Raw genomic sequence first — 23,443 nt, 5'->3', positions numbered from 1 at the left:
ATTAGAACTGATAGAAGTCATCTGTATCGAACGTTAAGTGGGATATAAAAGGGATTAAAAGATTAAGGGAATTACAGAAAATGTCAAAGTTAATAAATTTACAGGCACTTATTTTACACTAATAGGGTCTATTCCTAGTTAATTAGCAATCTACTTAATACTCTAGTGATAATATGACCAGCTGTATTTTGTTCGCATTGTAAATCGCACTATCCTGGAGAATTTTATGTTGCTGCTTTTGGATCTTCACACTCTTCCCATGGCAGGAACCATCTTTAAACCAGCTGGTGGGGTGGTTAGTCCAATATGGCTGGAGGGTTTTATGGGCTCCCACAATCCATAAGATGAGGGCGGGGGGGCCACCCACACCCACCAGACACGAATATCCCACTGGATGTCAACCCAGAATTCAGAGCCAGAGCTTCACTCACCAGGACTGTCTGGAGCAGGGTTCAAAAAAATAGATACAGCACAAAAGAAGGCTATTCGGCCCATTGTGCCTGTGCCAGCTCTTTCAATTAGTCCCATTCCACTGCCCTTTCCCCACAGCCCTGCAAATTTTCCCACTTCAAGTATTTATCCAATTCCTTTTTGAATGTTACTATTGAATCTGCTTCCACCACCCTTTCGGGCAGCGTATTCCAGATCGTAACAACTCGCTGCGTAAAAAAACATTCTCCTCATCTCCCCCTTAAATCTGTGTCCTCTGGTTACCGACCCTTCTTCCACTGGAAAGTTTCTCCTTATTTACTCTATCAAAACCCTTAATGATTGTGAACACCTATTAAATCTCCCCTTAACCTTCTCTACTCTAAAGAGACCAACCCCAGCTTCTCTAGTCTATCCATGTAACTGAAGCCTTGCATCCCTGGTACCATTCCTGTAAATCTCCTCTGCAACCTCTCTAAGGCCTTGACATCCTTCATAAGTGTGGTGCCCAGAACTGGTCACAATACTTCAACTGGGATCTAACTAGTGATTTATAAAGGTTCAGCATAACTTCCTTGCTTTTGTACTCTATGCCTCTATTCATGAATTCCAGGATCCCATATGCTTTTTTAACAGCCTTCTCAACTTGTCCTACCACCTTCAAAGATTTGTGTACATACACCCCCAGGTCTTTCTGTTCCTGCACCCCTTTAAAATTGTACCATTTAGTTGACGTTGCCTCTCCTCATTCTTCCTACCAAAATGCATCACTTCACACTTCTCTGCGTTAAATTGCATCTGCCATGTGTCTGCCCATTTCACCAGTCTATCTAAGTCCTCCTGAAGTCATCTACTATCCTCCTCATTGTTTACTACATTTCTGAGTTTTGTGTCATCCGCAAACTTTGAAATTATGCCCCCTATACCCAAGTCCAGGTCATTAATATATATGAAAAAGAGCAGTGGTCCTAATACTGACCCCTGGGGAACACCACTGTATACTTCCTTGCACTTTCTGACTCAGTAGCAAGAATGCTACCACTAAGCAAAAGGCTCAGTCGAGGACTGACAAGTTCCCCGTGGGTAAACACACCACATAGTGTGATACTGAGTCCTACAGGCAAGAAGATCTTAGGTTCAATCCCCAGTGCTGAGTTAGCTGACCTCAGCCAGAAGTTTTCTGGGCACTACAATTGACATAATTTCCCTGGGCCAGGCTTCCTACTGCTGATTGCTATCCAATGACCCCTGCAGCATGATTCCTCACATGGTAGAATAGAAGGAAAGACTGCCATCTATATAGCACATTGGCCGCTGTTGTATAGGTAAACTCAACAGCCATTTTGCAAACAGTGCAAGATCCCACAAACAGCAATGAGCAGCTAATCTGTTTTGGTGGTGCTGATTGAAGGAGAAATATTGGCTCATCAAATGGTGCCATGGGTTCTTCAACATCCTGAATTACTGGAGCAAGTAACTGGCACCGCAATTTAACGTCCCATCTGAAAAACAGCACTTCCAACAATGCAGCTGTTTCTCAGAACTGCACTGAAGTGTCAGCCTGGGTACGTGGCCTGCTTTTATAGAGGGCCTTAAATCAATAACCTTCTAACTCCGAGACAAAATTGCTGCCAACTGAGGTAAGCTGACGCTCACAGTCCAAACTCACACATGAGTCAGAAGCTTGGATGAGGTACCAGAGAGCGGCCAGTACCTGAGAAACGTTACACCTTCGGGAGAAGACGGGAGAAAATTAGGGGGGAATGGGAACAAAAGAGCAGGACCATGCACTCTCTCACCCCACTGTGACCTGTCCACGCAGTCCCCCTGTGGGTCAGCCCACTGTGACCTGTCCACGCAGTCCCCCTGTGGGTCAGCCCACTGTGACCTGCAGTCCACGGTGTGCCCCTGTGGGTCAGCCCACTGTGACCTGTCCACGCAGTCCCCCTGTGGGTCAGCCCACTGTGACCTGTCCACGCAGTCCCCCTGTGGGTCAGCCCACTGTGACCTGTCCACGCAGTCCCCCTGTGGGTCAGCCCACTGTGACCTGTCCACGGTGTGCCCCTGTGGGTCAGCCCACTGTGACCTGTCCAGGCTGTCCCCCTGTGGGTCAGCCCACTGTGACCTGTCCACGCTGTGCCCCTGTGGGTCAGCCCACTGTGACCTGTCCACGCTGTGCCCCTGTGGGTCAGCCCACTGTGACCTGCAGTCCACACTGTCCCCCTGTGGGTCAGCCCACTGTGACCTGCTGTCCACGCTGTGCCCCTGTGGGTCAGCCCACTGTGACCTGTCCACACTGTCCCCCTGTGGGTCAGCCCACTGTGACCTGTCCACACTGACCCCCTGTGGGTCAGCCCACTGTGACCTGTCCACACTGTCCCCCTGTGGGTCAGCCCACTATGACCTGTCCACGCTGTGCCCCTGTGGGTCAGCCCACTGTGACCTGTCCACACTGTCCCCCTGTGGGTCAGCCCACTGAGACCTGTCCACACTGTGCCCCTGTGGGTCAGCCCACTGTGACCTGTCCACACTGTCCCCCTGTGGGTCAGCCCACTGTGACCTGTCCACACTGTCCCCCTGTGGGTCAGCCCACTATGACCTGTCCACGCTGTCCCCCTGTGGGTCAGCCCACTGTGACCTGCTGTCCACGCTGTCCCCCTGTAGGTCAGCCCACTGTGACCTGTCCACACTGTGCCCCTGTGGGTCAGCCCACTGTGACCTGTCCACACTGTCCCCCTGTGGGTCAGCCCACTGTGACCTGCTGTCCACGCTGTCCCCCTGTGACCTGTCCACGCTGTCCCCCTGTGACCTGCTGTCCACGCTGTCCCCCTGTGACCTGTCCACGCTGTCCCCCTGTGACCTGTCCACGCTGTCCCCCTGTGACCTGTCCACGCTGTCCCACTGTGGGTCAGCCCACTGGAGATGATGTTCATCTGGTGAAGAACTATTGAGAGGTGTGAAGTGTCAGTTACAAAATTCATGTAAGTTGTTCAATCAAAGCAGTGGATTTTTTTCACATTATTTTATGTTAAATAACTCGTTCGATTACTCAGACTTAGCTCTTTCCTGCTGTCAGCTCTTTACTAATTCATGCTGTGGAATCGTATGATGCCTTTTTTGTTTAATTCTTCGAGAACAGAACCAGAATGGTTTTATTTTCAGTGAGTTCTGCCCTTTCTTCCTCCCATCGTGTCCTGCACACGGTGACTCATTGCTGGGCTTTGCTTCCACAGGCACCAGTGGTGCCTCATCCAAATCACCATTCTCTACGCGTGAAGCCCATACAGTGAGCGTCGGCAGGCTATTCAGACAAGAGAGGCATCTCAGCCATGCTCAGTGCTGTCCTCACCTGATGTTCACAGGCACGCACATTCCAGCAGAGCTCACCGGTTGATGATCAGGAGAACTGTGCCTGATCTTCCCCCGTTCCTAACCCAGGGCTCCTGACGACGGTTGTAGACCCCTCACCACCACAGTTAACTCAACACAGACCAGATATTGAATCTGGGACCTGGGACTTTCTGTTGTGTGCGGCTCAGTAACACTAGCGGGAGTTCTCCGATTGTTGAACATTTGATGAAAGCCCCACAAGTGGTTGCCGATGGAAATTTTGGGTGTAAGAAGATCGTTGGCTGTATGACTACAAATCAAAGCTGGTCAGATTGCAGAACTGGTGTTAGAACCGATTTAAAAAGGAATGTTTTGTTTTACAGTGTGCTCATTTTGAGATACAACTGACTAACATGTGACTCCTTACTAGTGGAAAGTTTGGGTTGAACTCTGCGAGTACAGAAGAATCCCACCTATTGAGAGTGTGGCAATATACCGAGTATTTAGTGTCAGTGCATGAACCTCCCCACAATCGCCGGGACCCCCGTGGAATGGCCCGGCAGCCAATCCCGAAACTTACCCGCTGTCGGCGGCCTGCTTCCGGGTCGCACGATTTTTGCCATTTCCTGATGACTTCTGGCCCGGAATAGGAGAGAACTCGGCTGGTGGGATTTAAATGAGGCCTGGGCGTTAAAATACCTCGGGCCTTATTTTTGGAGTAGCCCGGTGAGTTTGGGCTCACTCGCCCGAAACTGGCCTGCAGTTAAAATTGGGGCATACTTCCCAAGTAAGTATCTATTTCCCTTTTAAGCTACCTCAGTTGATATTGCATCTATCCCCTTCTGGGCCACTGTATCCCCGCATTCTTGCAACCCAATGTGTGAAGAAAGTTTTCCTGGATTCACTGTTAACGGACATTGCTTGAATTCTCATTTAGTGTGTCCCTTCGATCATCTGGAACCTAATTTCTCTGTTCCAACACACATTTTTCAAATAAGCTGTTAAAGAAAATTAATATGCTTTCCTTACACATGTGAAGACTTCCTTTATTCCCTTCATTATACTATATTAGAAGGATATGGTGATAGGGTTAGATAAAGTAGAGAGTGAGGAGGTTCGTGTGGAGCATAAACACCGGCATAGACCAGTTGGGCCGAATGGTCTGTTTCTGTGCTGTAAATTCTATGTAATTCCCCAACTCCTTTTAAATTCCAGAGTCTGCTTGGCTTTTGACAGGTTAAAAAGGGTGAACAGCAAATGGAAGATGGTGGAGGGCAGCACGCCAGAGTTGAATACTCAAAAGATTAAAAAAAAGAAAGCCTTGCATTTATATACCACCTTATCATGTCTCTGAGAAATGTCTCAAAATGCTTCACGTACAATGAATTACTTCAAAATGTTGCCATTGTTACATAGGCAAATATGGCAGCCAACCTGCATCAGCAACCTCTCACAAGCAGCGATGACCAGTTAATCTGGTTTTAGAGAGAGGAGCGTTGACTTGCTGAGCTTTGAATAATGCCATGAGATCTTTAACAGCTTTGGTTAACGCCTCATCCTATTGACGACACCTCCCACAATGCAGAACTTGCTCAGTACTCTACTGGAGTTGCTGCCTAGATTAGGTGTTCAAGGCCTGGAGTGTGGCTGGATCCCACAACCTCTGTCTCAGAGACAAAACTGCTAGTAACTGAACCATTGGAAGGATGGGTGAATACTCTGGAGTTTTGCTTGATCATTGTTGGGGAACAGAGAACTTTCCCGCAGGAGATCAAATGGGTGGGATAGAGTCCATGACATGTGCATGAGGAGAGTTGCCAACCCTCCAAGATTACCCTGGAGGAATGAAAGATTAATCTCCTGGACACTGCTGAAAGCAGCCGGGAGAAAGATCACAGGGACATCTTTTGAAAATTGTGAAAATTGTTTTTAAAATTTTCTTTGAACACTTTAGTTTATTAGTTATTAGAGATGGGGGAGGGGGTGGGGTGGGGGGCCGTGGAAAGGCTGTTTGACTGAAAGTCAAGAATTATCCAATGATGAGTCTATTCACTTTCCAACTGTGGCGTGGGAAGGCGGTGCAGCATCAGGATGGATCTATTGGGTGACCAATCGACCAATGGCAGGACCGTCAGGGTGGTTGGAGGTGAGAGGTCAGTGATGAAACCTCCAGGAATATGTCCAAGCAGAGTTGGCAAACCCTATACATGAGCTGCAGGTTCTTTCCTATTTCCATGATTTCTTATCTTCTTCAATGCTTTGACTTAATTGACAGCAGTATCTGTTGGTCAGACCTGAGAACAAAAATAAGGAAAACTAAACTTTAAGTTCAGGACTGTGTAGCTGGGTTTATGCTTCAAACTAGAAGCCAACGTTTTGTTGCTGTCGCTTAGGCTTCCAGGCTGCTGAGAGAACGGAGCGAGATAGAGGAAGCAGCTGTGAAGCCTCTGAGTCATGAAGCAGGGCTCGTCATGGATGCTGGCAAGAGGGGACGAGCTCCGTACTGCATCAGTTGTTATGATCTGGAATGTACTGCCTGAGAGGGTGATGGAAACAGATTCAATAATAACTTTCAAACGGGAATCGGATAAATACTTGAAGGGGAAAAAATTGCAGGGCTATGGGAAAAGGGCAGGGGAGTGGGACTAATTGGATAGCTCTTTCAAAGAGCCGGCACAGGCACGATGGGCTGAATGGCCTCTTTCTGTGCTGTATGATTCTATCAAACATTGGCAGAGCACAGCGACAGCAGTTGGTGCACGCCCACTGCCTCCGCGAGTCAAGGGAAGTTTTGACATATCTTACTTGAGTGAGAGTCACTCACCAACATTAAAGCCTCCGCTTCCATTGAACTCGAATTGTTTGTGGATATTCTTGCTGTGAGGGTTGTATCAGCTGTCACTGGGACCCGTGGCTTAGGCACTGTCACTTGGGTCTTCAGAAGATGTTCCAATTACTTTGGGATGACTTTCCTGCAAATGTTTGACCGAGGTACCCAGATCCTGACGCTCTCACTAATCCGTTCACCTGTACCAATCTGTGCATAGGGTGCTGGGTCTACATTCATTTGTTTTTGTAATGTCCCTCACCACAGCCTCGCAACATATTTTTGTTCCATTTTTTTCTTCCCACCCCCCTGAAGGGGCTGGCTCTCTGACTCTGGCTGAGGGACAGTTCCACAGTTGGTGACAGTCTTCCAATACCAGGGCCAAGTGGCCATTTTTCTCGTAGACCTAGACAGAGAGCGAATGTCTGAAGGCTGTTCCACCATGGAGGCTTTTAACGTCTCTGAAATTCTTCACACTGTCTTCACAGACATTAGGGATCATAGATATAAGATAGTCACCAATAAATCCGATAAGGAATTCAGGAGAAACTCCTTTACCCAGAGAGCGGTGAGAATGTGGAACTTGCTACCGTATGGAATAGTTGAAGGCGAATAGCATAGATGCATTTAAGGGGAAGCTAGATAAGTACATGAGGGAGAAAGGAATAGAAGGATATGTTGATAGGGTTAGATGAAGTAAGGTGGGAGGAGGCTCGTGCGGAGCATAAACACCGGCATAAACCAGTTGGGACAAATGGCCGGTTTCTGTGCTGTAAATGCTGTGTAAAATGCTCAGTTGTGTTAGCCTCCTTTCTCTCTCTATTGTAGAAGCGAAGAAGTGACTCTGTCGCCATTTCAGAAGCTTCCATCGATAGGACAGCACGGTTGGAAATGTCCGAGGCCTTGGACCTCAGCGAGAGGACGGTACGTAGGCACCAACGCCAGAAAGAAAGTTTTAACATTTACTCTGGTATAGTTAACCTTTTCTAATTTCAACGTAATTTAAAAGGGGTAACTAAGCTAAGGCAAGTCATGGCAGCAGACCTCGCACCCGTGATATGCCCCTCCTGCAAGATGTGGGAAGTCATGGACACTACCAGTGTCCCTGCCGACCATGTGTGCAGGAAGTGTGTCCACCTGCAGCTACTGACCGATCGTATCTCGGAGCTGGAGCTGCGGGTGGACTCACTGTGGAGCATCCGCGATGCAGAGAAACTCGTGGATAGCTCGTTTAGCGAGTTGGTCACACCGCAGGTAAAGGGAGTACAGGCAGGAAGTGAATGGGTGACCACCAGGCAGAGTAAGAGGTGCAGGCAGGTAGTGCAGGGGTCCCCTGTGGCCATCCACCTCTCAAACAGGTATACCGTTTTGGATACTGTTGGGGGTGATGGCTCACCAGGGGAAGGTGGCAGCGGCCAGGTTCATGGCACCGTGGCTGGCTCTGCTGCACAGGAGGGCAGGAAAAAGAGTGGCAGAGCTGTAGTGATAGGGGACTCGATTGTAAGGGGAATAGACAGGCGTTTCTGCGGACGCAACCGAGACTCCAGGATGGTATGTTGCCTCCCTGGTGCAAGGGTCAGGGATGTCTCGGAGCGGCTGCAGAACATTCTGGAGGGGGAGGGTGAACAGCCAGTTGTCGTGGTGCATATAGGTACCAACGATATAGGTAAAAAACGGGATGAGGTCCTACAAGCTGAATTTAGGGAGTTAGGAGTTAAACTAAAAAGTAGGACCTCAAAGGTAGTAATCTCAGGATTGCTACCAGTGCCATGGGCTAGTCAGAGTAGGAATGACAGGATAGCTAGGATGAATACGTGGCTTGAGAGATGGTGCAAGAGGGAGGGATTCAAATTCCTGGGACATTGGAACCGGTTCTGGGGGAGGTGGGACCAATACAAATTTTTTTTTTTTTTTATTCGTTCACGGGATGGGGGCGTCGCTGGCAAGGCCAGCATTTATTGCCCATCCCTAATTGCCCTCGAGAAGGTGGTGGTGAGCCGCCTTCTTGAACCGCTGCAGTCCGTGTGGTGACGGTTCTCCCACAGTGCTGTTAGGAAGGGAGTTCCAGGATTTTGACCCAGCGACAATGAAGGAACGGCGATATATTTCCAAGTCGGGATGGTGTGTGACTTGGAGGGAAATGTGCAGGTGGTGTTGTTCCCATGCGCCTGCTGCTCTTGTCCTTCTAGGTGGTAGAGGTCGCGGGTTTGGGAGGTGCTGTCGAAGAAGCCTTGGCGAGTTGCTGCAAATTGGACAGTCTGCACCTGGGCAGGACTGGAACCAATGTCCTAGGGGGAGTGTTTGCTCGTGCTGTTGGGGAGGGTTTAAACTAATGTGGCAGCGGGATGGGAACCGATGCAGGAAGTCAGTGGGAAGTAAAGTGGTGACAGAAACAAAAGGCAGTAAGGGAGAGTGTACAAAACATGACCGGACAGATGGTCTGAGAAAGCAGGGCAAAGACCAAGGGAAGTCTAGATTAAACTGCATTTATTTCAATGCAAGAAGTCTGATGGGCAAGGCAGATGAACTCAGGGCATGGATGGGTACATGGGACTGGGATGTTATAGCTATTACTGAAACATGGCTAAGGGAGGGGCAGGACTGGCAGCTCAATGTTCCAGGGTACAGATGCTATAGGAAAGATAGAGCAGGAGGTAAGAGAGGAGGGGGAGTTGCGTTCTTGATTAGGGAGAACATCACGGCAGTAGTGAGAGAGGATATATCCGAGGGTTCGCCCACTGAGTCTATATGGGTAGAACTGAAAAATAAGAAGGGAGAGATCACATTGATAGGATTGTATGACAGACCCCCAAATAGTCAACGGGAAATTGAGGAGCAAATATGTAAGGAGATTACAGACAGCTGCAAGAAAAATAGGGTGGTAATAGTAGGGGACTTTAACTTTCCCAACATTGACTGGGACAGCCATAGCATTAGGGGCTTGGATGGAGAGAAATTTGTTGAGTGTATTCGGGAGGAATTTCTCATTCAGTATGTGGATGGCCCGACTAGAGAGGGGGCAAAACTTGACCTCCTCTTGGGAAATAAGGAAGGGCAGGTGACAGAAGTGTTAGTGAGGGATCACTTTGGTACCAGTGATCATAATTCCATTAGTTTTAGGATAGCTATGGAGAATGATAGGTCTGGCCCAGAAGTTAAAATTCTAAATTGGGGAAAGGCCAATTTTGATGGTATTAGACAGGAACTTTCAGAAGTTGATTGGGAGAGTCTGTTGGCAGGCAAAGGGACATCTGGTAAGTGGGAGGCCTTCAAAAGTGTGTTAACCAGGGTTCAGGGTAAGCACATTCCTTATAAAGTGAAGGGCAAGGCTGGTAGAAGTAGGGAACCTTGGATGACTCGGGAGATTGAGGCCCTAGTCAGAAAGAAGAAGGAGGCATATGACATGCATCGGCAGCTGGGATCAAGTGGATCCCTTGAAGAGTATAGAGATTGCCGGAGTAGAGTTAAGAGAGAAATCAGGAGGGCAAAAAGGGGATATGAGATTGCTTTGGCAGATAAGGCAAAGGTGAATCCAAAGAGCTTCTACAAATACATAAAGGGCAAAAGAGTAACTAGGGAGAGAGTAGGGCCACTTAAGGATCAACAAGGTCATCTATGTGTGGAACCACTAGAGATGGGTGAGATCCTAAATGACTATTTCGCATCGGTATTTACGGTTGAGAAAGGCATGGATGTTAGGGAACTTGGGGAAATAAATAGTGATGTCTTGAGGAGTGTACATATTACAGAGAGGGAGGTGCTGGAAGTCTTAACGCGCATCAAGGTAGATAAATCTCCGGGACCTGATGAAATGTATCCCAGGACGTTATGGGAGGTTAGGGAGGAAATTGCGGGTCCCCTAGCAGAGATATTTCAATCATCGACAGCTACAGGTGAGGTGCCTGAAGATTGGAGGGTAGCAAATGTTGTGCCTTTGTTTAAGAAGGGCGGCAGGGAAAAGCCTGGGAACTACAGACCGGTGAGCCTGACATCTGTCGTGGGTAAGTTGTTAGAGGGTATTCTGAGAGACAGGATCTACGGGCATTTGGAGAGGAAGGGACTGATTAGGAACAGTCAGCATGGTTTTGTGAGAGGAAAATCATGTCTCACAAATTAGATTGAGTTTTTTGAAGGGGTAACCAAGAAGATAGATGAGGGCTGTGCAGTAGACGTGGTCTACATGGACTTTAGCAAAGCCTTTGACAAGGTACCGCATGGTAGGTTGTTACATAAGGTTAAATCTCACGGGATCCAAGGTGAGGTAGCCAATTGGATACAAAATTGGATTGACGGCAGAAGACAGAGGGTGGTTGTAGAGGGTTGTTTTTCAAACTGGAGGCCTGTGACCAGCGGTGTGCCTCAGGGATCGGTGCTGGGTCCGCTGTTATTTGTTATTTATATTAATGATTTGGATGAGAATTTAGGAGGAATGGTTAGTAAGTTTGCAGATGACACCAAGATTGGTGGCATTGTGGACAGTGAAGAAGGTTATCTAGGATTGCAACGTGATCTTGATAAATTGGGCCAGTGGGCCGATGAATGGCAGATGGAGTTTAATTTAGATAAATGTGAGGTGATGCATTTTGGTAGATCGAATCGGGCCAGGACCTACTCCATTAATGGTAGGGCGTTGGGGAGAGTTATAGAACAAAGAGATCTAGGAGTACAGGTTCATAGCTCCTTGAAAGTGGAGTCACAGGTGGATAGGGTGGTGAAGAAGGCATTCAGCATGCTTGGTTTCATTGGTCAGAACATTGAATACAGGAGTTGGGATGTCTTGTTAAAGTTGTACAAGACATTAGTTAGGCCACACTTGGAATACTGTGTACAGTTCTGGTCACCCTATTATAGAAAGGATATTATTAAACTAGAAAGAGTGCAGAAAAGATTTACTAGGATGCTACCGGGACTTGATGGTTTGACTTATAGGGAGAGGTTGGATAGGCTGAGACTTTTTTCCCTGGAGAGTAGGAGGTTTCGGGGTGATCTTATAGAAGTCTATAAAATAATGAGGGGCATAGATAAGGTCGATAGTCAAAATCTTTTCCCAAAGGTAGGGGAGTCTATAACGAGGGGGCATAGATTTAAGGTGAGAGGGGAGAGATACAAAAGGGTCCAGAGGGGCAATTTTTTCACTCAAAGGGTGGTGAGTGTCTGGAACGAGCTGCCAGAGGCAGCAGTAGAGGCGGGTACAATTTTGTCTTTTAAAAAGCATTTGGACAGTTACATGGGTAAGATGGGTATAGAGGGATATGGGCCAAGTGCAGGCAATTGGGACTAGCTTAGTGGTATAAACTGGGCGACATGGACATGTTGGGCCGAAGGGCCTGTTTCCATGTTGTAAACTTCTATGATTCTATGATTCTAACGTCAGTGGCCATGACAATTATTCCTGAAATTAACACACATGCCTCATCAGAGCCAAGTAACAAGAAGTAGAACAGCTCCCAAATTTAGCCAAGCAGACAGAGAGAATGTGTGAGAGATAGAAAGGAAAATAAGAGAAAAAAAAACTGAAAGAAAGAGAGAGACTAAGGAGAGAGAAGAGGCCGACAGCAAGACTGAAAAAGATTAAGGTAAAAGATGCTGCAGGAGAGAGCCAATGACAGAGAAAATCAAAACCGTGAGACTAAAGTAAAGAAGCAGAGATTAAACTAATGAAGTATTGAGAAGCAGAGAGAAAATCAGAGACAATTAGAAGAAGAAAGAAAATCAGAAACAATGAGAAGCAGAGAGACAATCAGATTCATTGAGAAGCAGAGGGAAATCATAGACAATCAGATTCATCGAGAAGCAGAGAGAAAATCAGAGACAATGAAGCAGAGAGAGGACAGTTCTGCACTTGGTCAGCAAAAGTTGAAGGATTCCAGTTGTCCCTATCCATCTACACCCTATGGATATTCAAAGTTGGACAATACAACCCCAGCTAATGGGCTGCTTGAATCTTAACAATCTGTCATGGCAACAGCCCATCTGAGGCTGCACCAGTGCATTGGATTGGGTATTTCTTCACCTCGATGGAGCTAAGTTCCCATGCACACTCTAGTTTTCGAACTATTCATACTATAAGTACTGTACTCGCTCAGGCTTAGCAAGAGACCAGATTTTTTCCACTAGTATTTACTTGACTTAAACTTTGTCATTTTAATTGGATTAACAGTTCTATGAAAAAGTATCCGTGAATATCCAGTGTTCCTATTACACTTTCTTACCAAGGGATGAAAAAAATGTCATCAGATTTTTTTTAAAATTCACATAATTTCTCACTGGAATGAGAAAAGGCCGTTCATTAAGCCCACTTCTTTCGCAGACTATAATATACAATTTGTCTCATCATAGGCTCTCCCCAGATGCTTAATTATTCAAGGAAAAGTTTCCTGTGATTTCTTCGTGATCCACAAAGATAATCAAACAAAAGTCCAAAATGTCTATCCAATTCTCCCATCTCTACTGTACAACCCTGGCCTGTTGTTTCCCACTGAAGGCATTTCCTTGATCCCAGCCTCACATGAATTATGCAATCCCTGGGGTATTTGGTCATATTCAGCTGTATTTGGCCCTATAGCCTTCAGATTGGGTGTGGCTCTATACTTGCCTCAGTAGTGAGACACTTTACTTTTATGAGGTGAGTAGGAACATAAGAACAGCAGCAGGTCATTCAGCCCCTCAAGCCTATTCTGCCATTCTACTAGATCATGGTTGATCTGTATCTCAACTACATTTTACCCGCCTTTGATCCATATCCCTTGATACCTATAATCTAATAAAAATTAACCCACTATCAACAGCCTTTTGGGGGAGAGAATTCCAGATTTCCACTACCCTTTGTGTGAAGAAGTACTTCCTGATGTCACTCCTGAAAGGCCTAGCTCCAATTTTAAGATTGTGCCCCCATGTTCTGGACTCCCCCACCAAAGGAAATAGCTTCTCTGTACCTACCCAATCAAAACCCTTTATCATATTCACCATCTCAACTAGATCACCCCTCAACCTTCTAACCACATGGGAATATAAGCCAAGTTTATGTAACCTGACTGATAATTTAACCTTTTAAGCTCTGGTGTCATTCTAGTGAATTTGCATTGTACCCCCTCCAAGACCAATATATTCTTCCTGAGGTGCAGTGCCCAAAACTGATCGCAGTACTCCAGATGGGACCTGACCAAGGCTGTATACAACTGAAACATAATTTCCTCCCTTTTGTATTCCAGCCCCCTTGAGACAAAGGCCAATATTCCATTAGCCTTTTTGATTACATTTTGTACCTGTGCACTAGCTTTAAGTGCTTTGTGCACATGGACACCCAAATCTCTGTTTTAATAATTTCTCACCTTTCCTCTTTCCCACCATGTAGTATCTGGACCTGGTAAAGGCTCTTTCGAGCCTGCTCAACGTGAAGGAACTGTCGGGGTCACTTTCATTGAAGCATGTTCCGCAGGATGAGAGGGAGAAGCTCGGGAAAGCACGGCAGAGGAACATGGAGCTGCTGAACAGCCGAATCACTCAACTGAAGAGTCAGCTGGAGAGGAAAGATGAATTGCTGGTGGGATACGAGAAAGACCTGGAGCAGCTCAGGTAGGTGGAAGAGTCCAAGAGAATGCTTTCACTGACAACAGCATCCACAGCCTTTTGGGGGAGAGAATTCCAGATTTCCACTACCCTTTGTGTGAAAAAGTGCTTCCTGATATCACTTCTGAACGGCCGAGCTCTAATTTTAAGATTGTGCCCCCTTGTTCTGGATTCCCCCCACCAATGGATCTCTGTATCTACCCTATCAAATCCTTTTATCATTTTCAACACCTCAATCAGATCAGCCCTCAATCTTCTAAACTCAAGGGAATACAAGCCAAGTTTAGAAGATGTCTGGTGGCCGTTGTCATCAGATCTTCACTATATCCTGTTCTCTGGAATTCTCTCCCAAAGATCTTTCCCCTTGTTACTTCTCTTCCTTTTCTCCAATACCCTTCCAAAAACCATGCCGATTGATTTTGCAAGGTGGATAGGAGTGTACTGAGGCGACTCCTCCTCCAGTTTGCCCACTTTCCCTGAAGGGAAGTAGCTGAATTCCTCCTCACGGCAGAGTGTCCGAGATTGAGAATTTTATTTGTCGGGGAATCACAGGTGTGAACCTTAACGTTGGGTGTGATGGTGTTTTGGAGCTGGAGCATGTCACCATCAATCTTTAATATTATTAAAGCAAAGAATAACGTACACCCATCAAACATCACAAGATCACAAGATAAATATGGATGAGGGATCACCACAGTTCTGATTTTCTCTGTCGTTAGCTCTCCTCCAGTTTTATCTTACTCCTTTGAAGCCTCACTGTCAGCCTCTTCTCTCTCATCTTATTCTCAGTCTCTCCTTCAGCTTTCTATCTCTTTCTCCTTTCTATCTCGCCTGCATGCTTTCTCGCTCTACTTGTCTAAATCTGGGAACCATTCTGAGTTCTTGCTACTTGTTGGGTACTCCAGCTCTGATGGGCCACTCGGCCCATCTAATTCACCCATCCAGAAGCACCTTACGGTCTACCCATTGCATTATCCACTTGTCTGTTGGGGAGTCTGTTCCATGTTTTGATCACTCTTTATGTGAAGAAGCATATCCTGACATCAGTCCTAAATTTCCCTCTTACTAGTTTGAATGCGTTATCCCTTGCCCTACTCTTGCAATTTACTTTAAAGTAATATTCTCAATTTAATTTTACTGTCTCATATACTTCTGTAAAAATCACCTCTCAGACACCTCACTTCCAAAAGAAGGATCTCCCGTCTTTCTCCATAATTCAGACTTCTAACACTGGGGATCAGCCTCATGACTCTTCTCTGCGCTGCTTCCAACACTTGAACACATTACTAAAGGTGCGACCTGACCAGAGCACTGGACAGTTAGATCACCACCTCCTCTGACTTATATTCAACTATTCGGGCTATGTACTTCCACGTTCCGTTGTCCTTGTTGATTGCTGTTCTGCACTGGCATGTTTAATGTCAAGTCCACTAGGACTCTGAGGTCCCTTTCAGCTTCATCCTTCATGGAATACATGTATTGCTTATTTTTTCTTCCTATATGCAATACCTTGCACTTATTGACATTCTTTTATCTGCTATCGATCTGACCACATACTTACTCCATATTACTCTGTAATTTATGAGCTACTTCCTCCGATTCCACTGCCCCTCCCACTTTGGTATCATCAGGAAATTTAACTACTTTGAAATGCGATTCAGAGTCTAGGTTATTTATGTAAATGAGAAGCAGTAATGGTCACAACACTAAGCCCTGGGGCACCCCATTCATTACTCCGCCTCCAGCTACCCCAACATAACACCTCCAGCAAGTACTCATTGCTTTCTACCCTCAGCTAGTTTCTTATTCATTGTCAGGGTTTACCCTGAACCTCCACAGTTTTCAGTTTGACTAACAGCCTTTCATATGGGACTTTGTCAGTATGCCTTTTGGAAGTCTATAGCTTTACCATAGGGCTTTCCATGGTCCATTTGGGGTGTTACTTCCTCAAAGAAGTTGACTCTTATTAGGGCCCAGATTTTCTACCAGACAGAACTCAGCCTTTTTGTACAGTTTCTCTTGCAACAATCAGCAGATCAGGATATGTAAATATCTGGGACTGGCTGGTGCACTGGGTTAGAGACCGTCACTGGGACCTGAGCTCAAAGTCCGGACAGGCAGGTTGAAAGACTCCTTTGTTCACTGGCTGTACGGTTCTCTTTCAACTGCAGTTTGGGCCACGCTGAACTCAGCTCCTTGTTCCTGCAATCATAGACTTTACATTGCTTCGCACGTGCTAATAATAAGCCTCCCCACAGCCCACCTGGCCTGGTGCCATTGAATTTTAATCATTTAGGAAAGGCGGAGCTCAGATATAGTCATTATGTGCGTCACACTGTGGGTGGACTTGCCAAGAATTCTGTCATCTATCTCTTCCGGTCCTACCAGTGCATATCACACCAGCAGAAACTCACTCTGAGTCACCTTGCTATGAGATTCTTGTATCACTTCTCACTGTGAGCGAACAGGGTCGATTTTCCTCTTTGTTGAACCTGGGGAAAGCTGAATTTCCAGGCACAGCGAAGAGGAAATTAGGAACAGAGACACGTTGCCTCAGGTCCCACCCCCACAACGTTAGCCTAGGATTTCTGGTGGTGTTGAAAACGGGTGGCGCTGGGCTTGCACCTGGATCGGGTGTAGGCCCAGTGTTGACATGCAGATGAGGTGGGACTGGGTGTTCCTGCACCCCCCCCCCCCACCACTCCACACCACCACCATCTCACTTTCCTCTGAGTGCGCCCATGGGACACCCAAACAGAGGGCATTCCAAAAACCCCTAGTGGTGCTGCTTGGACCAGGATTCACTGCAGATCAGAGGATCTGAGGCGAGGTCTCTTGGACATCCCAAAAATGGAGCTTTGATGAAGATGTCCTCTTTGTTTTGCAGGACGATCCTTGGCCCTTGGGGTTTTCTGGCTACTGCTCTCCAGAATGGAACATAGGAACAGGAAGAGGCCATTCAGCTTCTCGAGCCTGTTCCGCCATTCAATGAGATCATGGCTGATCTGTATCTTAACTCCATCTACCCCTCCTTGGTTCTATATCGCTTAATACCCTTGCCTAACAAAAACCTTTCGATCTCAGCTTTCCTCAATGTTGATGGCCAGGAATGCAGCTGTAAGCCTCTCAGGGTTGAGCTATTCTTCCCACCCCTCGATCTCCAGGCAAGACCCTTCCTGGGGCAGTCCTGTACTTCCAGAGTGCTCAGGCCATTCAGGTGGTTCAGGCACGAAAAATTGGGTGGACTCCTCTGCTCACAGGCACAGCTAACTTCTGGTACACTACGACTGTCTGGCGCCCAGCGGGGACCCAGAGAGGAAAGTCAGCCCTAATAAATCCCTAAGTGGCTCAGTGGGTAATTGCACCACCCAGTGTGGTACAAGCTGTCCAGATGAGGAAGGTCCTGGGTTCAGTCCCCAGTCAATGAATGAGCTGGATGACCTCAACTACGTCTGCAGTCGAGAGGCTACAATTTGCCTTTGAGAGTCCTTGGGCTAGGAAGGGGGAAAATAAGGTTCCTGTCCCTGATCACCATCTTGTGTGCACGGATGTCAGGTGAGTGTAGTAAGAAATGGCCATTCCAACCATCAGTCCTGCACCAACTCGAGCCCATGCCTGATTATTCTATCACGGACTTCCCTCCCTCCACCTGTTGATCCTTTACTTTCGGAAACATTACATTCCTTCCCCGGAAAAAAAATTATTATAAGCTGTGCTGTAAATATTCCTATCAGTCTCAATCTCCAAATTCAAAAAGTATTGATCCAGCTCCTTTTAATGGGTTCAGTTAATTCCAGTTCAACTGCCTTCCTTGTGAGAAAAAGATTTGCTTATTCTCTAACCTGGGATCGGACTCCACTGTGACAACCACCATAATCACATGGCCTGCTGACACTCAGGCCTTGATTTTCCTGGTCCCTTTGTTGGATGCACCTTCTGGCAGGGCAGGACTTCTGCCCGCCATGGAGAAAGTGCCTCTGACCCGTGCCGAATGCCCAGCCAACCATACTCTGCGGGAGGCCTGACTCTGCGGGAGGCCTGCTGTAACCTCTCTGCTGTCTACAAAAGTGGCAACGTTTGAAAAAATAATTTTTCTGGCTCCTCTTTGGCCTGATGACTCTCTGTGCCCTTGCCCTGGTTGAGAAAAAAGTCCTTCAACCTCTCTGCCAACTTCAGAACTCTGGACGCCTGGGCCTAAAACATGTCCGCTCACATATGGGCAGGTGCTTTCTGCACAGCCAGCCCTGGCCACTGGGGAAAGCACAGGGGAGGCAAACAGAGGGCCAGAACAACCCCCGGCCCCCCAGCCTGAGCAATATTCCACTCCTGCCCACCTCAGGACCACTGAAAAACGAGCAGGAGGGGGCCAGAAAATCTCAGCCTCACTGTCTAGGCTCACGCATGAAGAATGAGGTATGGGCTGGGTCGCTGGTAACTGTGGAACCCGCAGCCCAGCAAGGAGTGAAAAGAGGAGAAAATTATTTTAGAAAAGCAGAACGCCTTGGCACAGGGATCAGGAGTTGGTTCTAAATATCCAGGAGTCTGGGTTGGAGGAAGGAATTGAGGGAATAGGGAATTTTATTGCTAATAACGATCAAAGAAGGAGGCTCTGTTTACAGCGGTATGGAAATTATTCTCCTATCACCAGTGACAAGTAATGTACATGCTTTGACGCCATATTTTGATTTAATATCGGGGCAGATGGATGAGTTTCACTTTATTCTGTGATTATAGCCATCAACCTCATGTTTTAAAAACAACATGTTTTCCTGTCAGTGGCTGTGACAGTGACAGTTAATCTGCCTTGTGCTGTGCAGTGAGATGTGAGGCGGAGAGATTATAACGTACACCAGGGGCTTTGACTGAATCTTAAACCACAAGTGTGATGTCATCAGAATAGGACAGCGTGTTATGGTCTTCAACGATGTTTAAAAAAAATAGTCTAGCTTCTCCCCGAAGACCGAGGGGGTAAATGTCCTCCTGTATCGTACTGAGCCCTACAGACTAGGGTGGTCTCCATCAGCCCCCCCCCATTGGGTTATCTCAGTTTAGGGCCACAACAGTTGGTCTCAGTGTCCCTGGTTAAGGGAAAGGCAAAAATCAGCCAGAGTTCCTGCTCCTGATCACTACCAAGGCGTTAAAAACAAGCAATCTCTGTGTTCGGACGATAAATTCCTTGAGCTTCAGCCTTGTGGTGTAGGACACCACCTGAACCCCTTTACCGCCTCAGTGCCTTGATACATACTCCCATCCCTCTAACCTTTACGTAATGAAAGCGGTTTTCTATTTGTTTACCATTTTGAGCTGTCCTAACAGCTCCTTCTTTAGTCCGGTACCAAATTCTGGCTGGTTACGCTTCTGTGAAGCGCCTTGGGACATTTTTCTACGTTAAAGGCAGTCTGTAAATGCAAGCTGTTGTTGTTGTTGCCCTGTGACATTTTACCATTGATTTTACCACTGCCAGCTTTTCTTCTACTGCCACCAATTATGGCCTTTCCCAGTGGAAGAGGAGTATTTCCATCACTGAACCTGGCCTGCACATTCCCCCTTCAACCTGCATGCTCGTTTTTGTAGAAATCAAGCCTCGTTGCACCGTCTCCTAATTTAATTTTTTTCCTTTGAAATTGTGAAATTCCCTCCCTCCGTCATCCTTCCCTTCCTGCTGTGGCCTACGAGCTTTTAAAACCCATGCTTGATGCCACCTCACCTCCACTTCCTAATTTACCTCATATTCTTTTCTCTCCTTTGGGGCACCCTGTACTGGGGGTCTTAATCCTGCACCTGTGTTTCCCAATTTAAAAATAAAGGAACGTTTCCCCAAAGAGCAGCAATGGCCCCTGTGAAAGGTAAAAGCTTCAGATCCCTTTCATTTCTCTCCTGTCACTTTGCTGTCAGTAGACGGTCGCAGATCACTCTACACAAACAACAGTCCGATGTGGAGAGGTTCCAGGAGCAGTTGCAGAGACAGGTTGAGGAGAACAGCCTGATTCGAGAGTCCATGGAGCGATTGCAGTCGCGCTTTGACCAGGAGAAGAGACTAAACAAAACCATCAAGCAGCGCAAGGTAAGAGGGCGTAAAATGGCCGCCAGAGTGTCCGTGGGGCAACCTCACCGACGTGCGATCACCTGCGACTAATCCAATTTTGGGGTTGCACCACATTGCCTGCTTTTGGTAAAGAGATTTCTTCCCTCTGTGTTAAAACCAGAAAATGCAGCAAATGCACAGTAGGTCAGTCAGCATCTGAAAGAGAAAAAGCAGGTTAGTGTTTCAGGTAAGAACCTACATCAGAACTCAGATTTCTCCCCTCTCCAGTTCTCACCATCGTGCTGCTGTACAATTGGCTTCCTCTTTGTGCCTGGTCTTCAACTTCCCAATCTCTTAGAATGAAATGAGCAGCTGCCATGCCCTAGATGGCGACCCCATATCCCGAGAGAACGGAGAAACTGACTTCCAATTTTCTCCCCCACCTCTCCCGAAGGTGCTGACTCTTCCTGTGGTACGGATTCTACAGGTGCTGGCTTCTCTCCTACATTACGACAGGCACCACACTTCTAAAGCATTTAATTGGCTGTAAAGTGCTTTGGTAAGTCCTGAGGTCGTGAAAGGCGCTATATAAATGCAAGACTGTCTTTCTTTTACCTCACCTAAGTGGCTGCTCTTTATGTGTGAGCCAGGATCGTCAGTTTTGGTAGACTATTCAATCTTGGGAGGCGTAACACCCAAGCTTAACCCTGTCTTCAGCTGAGGCCCCCTCACACATGTTAGCAATCAGGACCGTCAATCTCTCCTCCCTAGCCCAGGGGCACTAAGGCCAGTTGAAGCTCCCTCGCTGATGCCTTTGCTGATATCAACTGACTCAGCAAAGACCAGGGATCCAACCTGGAACATGTGCTCTGTATGGGCCAGTACTGCAGCAGCCAGCGTTGTTACTGATGATCGGAGAAGCTGTGTCTGAAGAAGTCATCTATTTAAAGGCCCTCAAGTGTCCCAGTTTTGTGGATGATCAGATTTACTGCGCTGTAGCCCAGTTCCCCCATCTCTCCCACAATTAAACGAGAGATCCCAAGGTCTGTTTGCGAGAGCAGATCATTTCCTTTCCCTCAGCCAAGAGCTGAGTTTTTATTTAGCAAAAACAAAAATCAAATGAGACCAACAATTCCTGTCTCAGGAGGCCCACCATAAATCCCTTCCATTAAAGTAACTGCTGCTGAATTGAAAGCCCTGTTGACCCTGGAGACTGTTGACTTGTGCTGAGTATATGTACTCTGAGTTTAGTAATAAACCTGGGAGACTCTCAAATCAATAGTTAACTAAACAAAGAGGAATTGAAGTGAATGCTGTACATCTGATGATTCACAGCTCTTCAGGCATCAGCTGAGAATCTCCTATTCATTAGCAGCAGGCCAACGATTCACCATGACTGAGCAGGGCCAATAATGGAGCTCGTCTGCTGTTCCACCTACACACAAACGAGTTGACCTCGCTGGATAAAGCCCAATCTCTCATGATGTGCCTGGACTGATGGGGCTGCATTGTTGGACACTAATAGCCTGCAGAGTCCATTGTGGGCAGGAACTCCCAGCATAGAGAGTTCCCTTTGGCCCCAACCCCTCTGACATGACTGGCCTTGTAAGGGGTGGATAGAGGCACCGCCTCTTACAAGGCTGACCGGGATTTCCCAACTAAGGTCAGGACCTGGCGTATCCAGGTCTCAGTCTATTTCCAAAGCCATCCCGCTGGAGTTACGGCTTGATGCATTTAAGGGGAAGATGTATAAGTACATAAGGAAGAAAGGAATAGAAGGACATGTTGATAGGGTTAGATGAAGTAGGGTGGGAGGAGGCTTGTTTGGAGCATAAACACCGGCATAGACCAGTTGGGCCGAATGGCCTGTTTCTGTGCTGTAAAGTTCTATGTAATTCTAGAATGGGTGAAGGAATTTGGCCCCAGTATCTATAAAGAGGAAAAGACAAGTTAATGTGTCGCAGAACAGAGTTCTGACATCACTATCAGTTCTGAAGAAGGGATCACATCCAAAATGTTAATCTATCCTTTCATCTTCCCAGATGTTGTCTGGTCTGTTGTGTATCTTCCAGCATTTTCTGTTTTTATTTCAGATTTCCAATATCTATAGTTTCTTTTTACTTGAAAGTTCTCTGTCTGCTGGCTGTAAGGGCCCAATGTAAAATGAATTGGGCAGTCCCAACCTATTCCTAGGCCCACAGCATAAAGCTGCCCCTAATTTGGTACTAAACTGTAAACGTTGTCAGGGAGAGGGGTGGAGTCGGTGGCGAGGAAACGGAGTTTGTGGCGGGGACCAAAGACAATGGCTTCGGTCTCCCCAATATTTAGTTGGAGGAAATTTCTGCTCATCCATTTGGATGTCGGATAAGCAGTGTGACAAATCAGACAGTGGAGGGGTCGAGGGACGAGGTGGTGAGGTAGAGCTGGATGTCTTCAGCGTATATGTGGAACCTGACATGTTTTCAGATGAAGTCGCGAGGGGCAGCGTGTAGATGAGAAATAGAAGGGAACCGTGGATAGATCCTTGGGGGACTCCAGAGGTAATGGTGCGGGAGTGGGAAGAGAAACCATTGCAAGTGATTCTCTGGCTATGACTGGATAGACAGGAATGGAACCAGGCGAGTGCTGTCCCACCCAGCTGGATGACGGAGAAGAGCTTGGAGGAGGATGGTGTGGTCAACCGTGTCAAAGGCTGCAGACAGGTTGAGAAGGATGAGGAGGGATAGTTTACCACCGTCACAGTCACATAGGATGTCATTTGTGACTTTGATAGGGGCCGTTTCAGTGCTGTGACAGGGGCTGAAATCTGATTAGAGGGGTTCAAACATGGAGTTCAAACATGGGATACACACACACACACACACACACAGCACATGCACACACTGAACAGACACACTGAGCACATACACACACACACTGAGCACACACACACTGAGCACATGCACCCGCACACACTGAACAGACACACTGAGCACATACACACACACACTGAGCACACACACACTGAGCACATGCACCCGCACACACTGAACAGACACACTGAGCACATGCACACATGCACTGAGCACACACGCGCACGCACACACACACACACACACACAGAGCACACTGACTTTATTCCTTCTGTTTGATGCAGACTTTCCACTTGGAACAGTTGGAGAGAAGAGCTACCAAGTCCCCGTCTCACAGCTGCGTGAAGGAGGACATTCATGGCAAGGTAAGAGCATTGAGCCAAGGCTGTCAGACTGCGATCATACATGAAC

At 47.1% G+C, this 23,443-nt stretch overlaps 1 protein-coding gene across 2 annotated transcripts in view; it reads left to right on the top strand.

Moving 5' to 3' along the window:
- The window catches only part of fhad1 (forkhead-associated (FHA) phosphopeptide binding domain 1), a 112,675-nt gene that overhangs the window by 80,003 nt on the left and 9,229 nt on the right, over nt 1-23,443 (top strand). For both annotated transcript variants that reach the window (XM_067970580.1, XM_067970579.1), the window contains exons 26-29: nt 7,415-7,510; nt 13,941-14,161; nt 20,054-20,219; nt 23,317-23,397. In XM_067970580.1, coding sequence (XP_067826681.1) covers nt 7,415-7,510; nt 13,941-14,161; nt 20,054-20,219; nt 23,317-23,397 — 564 coding nt within the window. The remainder of the gene's footprint in view (nt 1-7,414; nt 7,511-13,940; nt 14,162-20,053; nt 20,220-23,316; nt 23,398-23,443) is intronic.

The sequence above is a fragment of the Heptranchias perlo genome, chromosome 32 (genome assembly GCF_035084215.1).
Source record: "Heptranchias perlo isolate sHepPer1 chromosome 32, sHepPer1.hap1, whole genome shotgun sequence".
Classification (NCBI taxonomy): Eukaryota; Metazoa; Chordata; class Chondrichthyes; order Hexanchiformes; family Hexanchidae; genus Heptranchias; species Heptranchias perlo.
The sequence above is the reverse complement of the archived record's forward strand: the minus strand, read 5'-3'. Positions and strand labels throughout refer to the sequence as shown.